Source organism: Arachis hypogaea, chromosome 5 (assembly GCF_003086295.3).
Source record: "Arachis hypogaea cultivar Tifrunner chromosome 5, arahy.Tifrunner.gnm2.J5K5, whole genome shotgun sequence".
Taxonomy (NCBI): domain Eukaryota; kingdom Viridiplantae; phylum Streptophyta; class Magnoliopsida; order Fabales; family Fabaceae; genus Arachis; species Arachis hypogaea.
Window position 1 is genome coordinate 100,246,862 of NC_092040.1, and position 6,082 is coordinate 100,252,943.

General features: G+C 52.6%; 1 protein-coding gene across 1 annotated transcript; it reads left to right on the forward strand.

The window, feature by feature from the left end:
• The first annotated feature begins 383 nt into the window (after positions 1-383).
• LOC112803866 (uncharacterized) lies at positions 384-1,463 on the forward strand. The gene has a single exon (XM_025847321.1). The coding sequence runs from the start codon at positions 384-386 to the stop codon at positions 1,461-1,463; it is 1,080 nt and encodes a 359-aa protein (XP_025703106.1).
• Positions 1,464-6,082: the final 4,619 nt, after the last annotated feature.

The window sequence follows — 6,082 nt, forward strand, 5'->3', positions numbered from 1 at the left end:
GCCTGCATATTTACTGACTAGAGCGTCGGAGTGTCTTTGCAGGTGACATCCCTCTTTTCACACGAAGTGCTCGGGACCCCGCCTACACCTGACCGGCAGCCCGCGACCAGACGAGACCCCATCCCCAACCAGGAAACCAACCCGAACCGTCCGGTACCCGACCTACCGAACATTGGCGCCGTCTGTGGGGACTCGTCCATGGACTTCGTACTGGTCCAAGGTGGAACAGGCCGCGAGGCCGAGCCCGTAGGGACCCCGCCGCGACTGCTTCCTGGCAGCGCACAGGATCCCCCCCAAGACACACAACACAATCTCACGAGAGACGCCCCTTCGGGGGAACTGGCGACAACCACGCCAGAATAGTGCAAGAGCTACGCCACAGAATGCAAGACTTGGAACGCCGGCTAGCAGATAGGGAACACGATCAGCACACCCCAGAACAAAGTCACTCCCGCTCTCACTCTAGGAGCCACTCCAGGCGCACGCGCAGCCCTCAGGCTGAGTCTGAAAGCGCTGGGGAGAGAGGACGCGCAAGAAGACGCCATGACCCCGTCATCTATGCCAGACATGAGGGGCGGCGTACAACGGATCGCGGGCACGAAGACGCTCGTCGGGAAGACAACGAAGGAAGAACGGCGAGAACCCGGGGACCCGTGATAATGGGAGCGACCCCGTTTTATCGTTCCATACTCGAGGTCCGGCTGCCAAAACACTTTGACAAGCCAACGGAAATGAGGTACGACAGAACGCAAGACCCGCTGGAACACCTCACAGCCTTCGAGGCTAGGATGAACCTAAAAGGAGTGGGAGACGAGGAAAGGTGCCGTGCTTTCCCAGTCACTTTGGCGGGACCTGCAATACGGTGGTTCAATAACCTCCCGCAGGGCTCAATGACCGGTTTTGCAGACATCAGCCCTGCCTTCTTAGCCCAATTCACGACCAGAATCGCAAAAGCAAAGCACCCAATCAACCTACTGGGGCTGACTCAAAGACCCGGTGAGACGACCAGGAAATACCTGGATCGGTTCAACGATGAATGGTTGGAGATTGACGGGCTGACAGACTCGGTAGCAAGTTTGTGCTTGACGAACGGACTCCTGAACGAGGACTTCAGAAAGCATCTTACTACGAAACCAGTCTGGACAATGCAGGAGATCCAGTGTGTAGCGAGGGAGTACATTAATGATGAAGAAGTCAGATGGGTCGTGGCTGCCAACAAACGGCAGCCCTCTCACAACCAAACCCGGCACCACAAGAGCGGAGAAAGACCAAGGGAACACGCCAGGAAGTTCACTAATTACACTCCCCTCACGGCACCGATCATGGAAGTTTACCAACAGATAGCCGAGAAGGGAATACTGTCGAAACCCCGACCTCTGAAGGATCGAACAGGGGGAAACAAAAGCCTTTATTGCGAATATCACAAGGGATACGGCACAAAACCCAAGACTGTTTCGACCTAAAGGATGCACTAGTGCAAGCAATCAGGGACGGGAAGCTTGCCGAATTCTCCCACCTCATTAGAGAGCCGAGGAGACGGAATCGCGACCACGAGGGCGAGGACAGGTCCCGGGCGACAAGGCGATGCCAAGAACCGGAGCGAGACAACCACAGTCTCACGATGGTAAACGTAGTAACGGCGAGGAATTCGGCCCCGAGGTTGAGATCGGTACAGAAGAAAGACGCCAAAGTCCTGGTAGTCTCCTCTTCATCTGCGAGAAGTTCCCAGAGGCTCCCATCCATCTCCTTTGGTCCAGAAGACCAATGGTTTGACGAGATCCTGGAAAGCCCCCCATGGTCATCATGGCCAGGGTCGAAACCGGTCTCGTCAAATAGATCCTCGTGGATACAGGGGCACACTCAAACATCATATTCTGCAACGTATTTGATGCCTTGGGACTGTGTGACGCCAACCTAGCGACCCACCAGCACGGTGTGGTAGGGTTGGGCGACCACTTCATCAAGCCCGATGGGATTATCTTCCTCCCGACCTCCATGGGACAGGGACAGAGGCGAAGGACAGTAATGGCCAATTTCGTAGTTTTGCGGGATTCCACAGCCTACAACATCATCCTGGGGAGGAAAACCATCAACGACCTTGGAGCAGCGATCAGTACGAAGCTGCTCGTAATGAAGTTTGTTACTGATGACGGATCCATGGGATCCATTAGAGGAGACTTGGAAACGACAGTCGCCTGCGACCACGCCAGCCTCTCCTTGAGGAAAAAATCTAAAGAAGCATCAGGGGTGTTCCTTGCCGACCTGGATGCCAGAATAGACGACAAGCCCAGGCTCGAGCCAGAGGGGGACCTGGAAAAATTCAGAGTTGGGAACACGGAAGAGAAATTCACATTCATAAACAGAAATCTCCCCCATGAATTGAAAGAACCTTTGATGGAGATGATTAGAGCCAATGCCGATTTGTTTGCTTGGACGCCATCCGACATGCTGGGGATAGACCCCCAACTCATGTCACACAGCCTGGCCGTCAAGCCGGAAACCCAACCAGTGGCCCAAAGGAGAAGGAAGATGTCACAGGAAAGGGCAGAGGAGCTGGCCAGGCAGACGGCCGGCCTCCTCGAGGCAGGGTTCATCCGTGAACTAGACTACTCCAGTTGGCTATCAAATGTGGTTTTGGTAAAAAAAGCATAATGGGAGGTGGAGAATGTGTGTGGATTACTCCGACCTCAACAAAGCGTGCCCCAAGGACTGCTATCCCCTTCCCAACATTGATGCACTCATCGACGCGGCGGCGGGATACCGGTATCTGAGCTTCATGGACGCTTAATCCGGATACAATCAGATACTGATGCACCGGCCCGACGAGGATAAAACGGCGTTCATAACGCCAGGGGGGATCTATTGTTACAAGGTGATGCCATTTGGCCTGAAAAATGCTGGCGCCACGTACCAGAGGCTGATGAACAAGATATTCAGCGAGCTCATACGCAAGACAGTGGAAGTCTACGTGGACGACATCCTCGCGAAAACCACACGGCCTGACGATCTCCTAAGCGACCTGGGGGGCGTGTTCACGTCCCTCTGACAACACGGCATGAGGCTCAACCCGCTCAAATGCGCCTTTGCCATGGAGGCCGGGAAGTTTCTAGGGTTTATGATAACCCAAAGAGGGGGTAGAATCCAACCCTGAGAAATGCCAAGCGATTCTCCAGATGAAGAGCCCGGGTTGTATCAAAGACGTCCAGCGATTGGCAGGAAGGCTGACTGCGTTATCCCATTTCCTCGGCGCATCGGCAGCAAAAGCCCTGCCCTTCTTCAATCTGATGAAAAAGGGGATGGCGTTTGAATGGACTCCTGCATGCGAGGAAGCATTCAACCACTTCAAAGAAATCCTAGCAATACCTCCGGTGCTCGAAAAGCCTAAGGCCGGAGAACCACTCTACCTCTACCTAGCCGTAACGGAGGAAGCACTTGCAGCAGTGCTGGTACGAGAAGAAGGGAAGGCTCAGCAACCAATCTACTTTGTAAGCAGGGCGCTACAAGGAGCAAAGCGGAGGTATAGCAAATTGGAGAAACTGGCGCTGGCACTCCTAACCTCCTCCCGGAGGCTGAGGCAATACTTCCAGGGCCACCGTGTCATCGTGAGAACGGACCAAGCAATTCGCCAAGTACTCCAAAAGCCTGATTTGGCAGGAAGGATGATGACTTGGGCCATCGAGCTCTCCCAATATGACTTGCAGTACGAGCCCCGACATGCAATCAAGGCACAGGCGATGGCAGATTTCCTAGTAGAGGTAACAGGTGATCCCCCCGAGGAAACAAGCACACGGTGGAGGCTCCATGTAGACGGGGCCTCTAACCAAATGTCCGGGGGTGCCAGGGTCATTCTAAAGAGCCCGGCTGGGGTCATATACGAGCAATCGACCAAGTTCAAATTTCCCGTATTGAACAACCAAGCGGAATACGAAGCCCTCTTGGGTGGACTAATCCTAGCCCGGGAAGTCGAGGCTACAAGGCTGGAAGTGTGCAGCGACTCACAGGTCATCACCTCACAAGTGAACGGAAGCTATCAAGCCAGAGACCCGCTGCTGCAAAGGTATTTGGAAAAGGTCAGAGAATTGACCAGGCAGTTCCAGGAGGTCACGGTCCAACACGTTCCAAGGGAGAGGAACACACGGGTAGACCTCCTATCTAAACTAGCAAGCACGAAGCCAGGAGTGGGCAACCGGTCTCTTATCCAAGGCATGGTAAAGGAGCCAACGGTTGCCCTCCATTTGGAAAAATCAAGCCCCTCCTGGCTGGACCCCATCACAAACTTCCTGGAACATGGCAAAGTACTTGACGATGAGAGGGCAGCCAAAATGTTGAGGAGGGAGACAGCCAAATATGCAATCATACAGGGACAACTGTTCAGGAAGGGACTCAGCCAACCCCTATTGAAGTGCTTGCATCCCGATCAGACGGACTACGTACTTAGAGAAATCCATGAGGGATGCTGCGGCCACCACATCAGGGGCAAAGCCCTAGCAAGGAAGCTCATCCGAGCTGGGTATTACTGGCCATCAATGATGAAAGACTCCAGCGAATTTGTGAGAAAATGTGTCAAGTGTCAAGAGAACGCCAACTTCCACAGAGCGCCGGCTTCCGAGCTGAGTCTACTGACGTCCTCCAGACCTTTCGCACAATGGGGGATTGACCTACTGGGACCCTTTCCAGTTGGCTCCGGGCAAGTCAAATACCTCATAGTTGCCGTTGACAACTACACAAAATGGATAGAGGCGGAACCACTGGCCAGTATATCGTCAGCCAACTGTAGGAAGTTCATGTGGAGGCAGGTGATAACACGGTTCGGCATCCCGGAAGTCGTCATCTCGGACAACGAAACCCAATTCACCGACAAGAAATTCACAGAATTCCTCACCGGCCTGGGCATAAAACAGAAGTTCTCCTCGGTAGAGCACCCCCAGACGAATGGGCAGGTAGAGTCCGCAAACAAAGTCATCCTGCTAGGCCTCAAGAAACGGCTAGACATTAAAAAGGGGGCATGGGCCGACGAACTTGCCTCCGTTCTATGGTTCTACCGCACAACCGAGCAAAGCTCCACAAGCGAAACCCCCTTTCGCCTGACATACGGAATCGATGCAATGATACCAGTGGAGATTGGCGAGCCGAGCCCGTGGTTACTTCTGAAAGGAGTAGAAGAGGTAGTTGAGAAGGACCTAGTGGATGAGGCCAGGGAAAGTGCTCACTTGTCGGAAGCGGCACTGAAACAAAGAATGGCGCTGCGCTACAACACCAAAGTGCTTAGAAGGGAATTTGAAGAGAATGACCTCGTCTTGCGACGCAACGACATTGGACTACCAACACCAGGAGAAGGAAAGCTGACAACAAACTGGGAAGGCCCCTACAGAATCAAAGAAGTGCTTGGCAAAGGCGCCTACAAGCTAGAAAGGCTCGACGGTAAAGAAATCCCGAGAACATGGAATGCAGGTAACCTGAGGAGGTTCTATTCATAGCTTGGGCACACCGGCCAAGCGGCCTGACGAGCTAGATAGATGTTTACTTTTGTCATGATAATTTCCAATGATTTGCTTTTATCAAATGCCTACCGTGTTCATGAATTTGTTTAGCTAACGACTAATGTTTACTTGTCTGAACTCTCCCATCTACTATCTCCCGATACGTACCCCACACCATCGCACTCTTAAACGGCAACCCGGGACTGATCACCCCGGGAGCCAACTAAACCATAGCCATAACAAACGGCCGTGATAATAAGACCATAACGGTTTCAATCGAGTTACCAACATGAACGGCAAAACGGACACAAACAATAAGTCCACCCCGGAAAGACGGTAACAAAAAACAAAAATGCTACCAAGATAAAGGCAATAACAATAAGCCGACCAGGCGACCACTAAAGTATAAAAGTTAATAGTTGCAACAAAGTATTCAACAAATCCACACAGAAGCACAAAGTTACAAGAGTTCACTTTCGGGGCATATCAACAATCTTGCTGTCCTGAATTGTTTTGAAGACACCAATAGCCGACGTGTCGAAGTTTGGAACCACGATTTTCACCTGAGCCTTAAGAGCCACCTCAGTCATGAAGATCGCGTT

Excerpts from the sequence above, each read along its gene's own strand:
- LOC112803866 (XM_025847321.1), top strand. The coding sequence starts at position 384 with ATGCAAGACTTGGAACGCCGGCTAGCAGATAGGGAACACGATCAGCAC.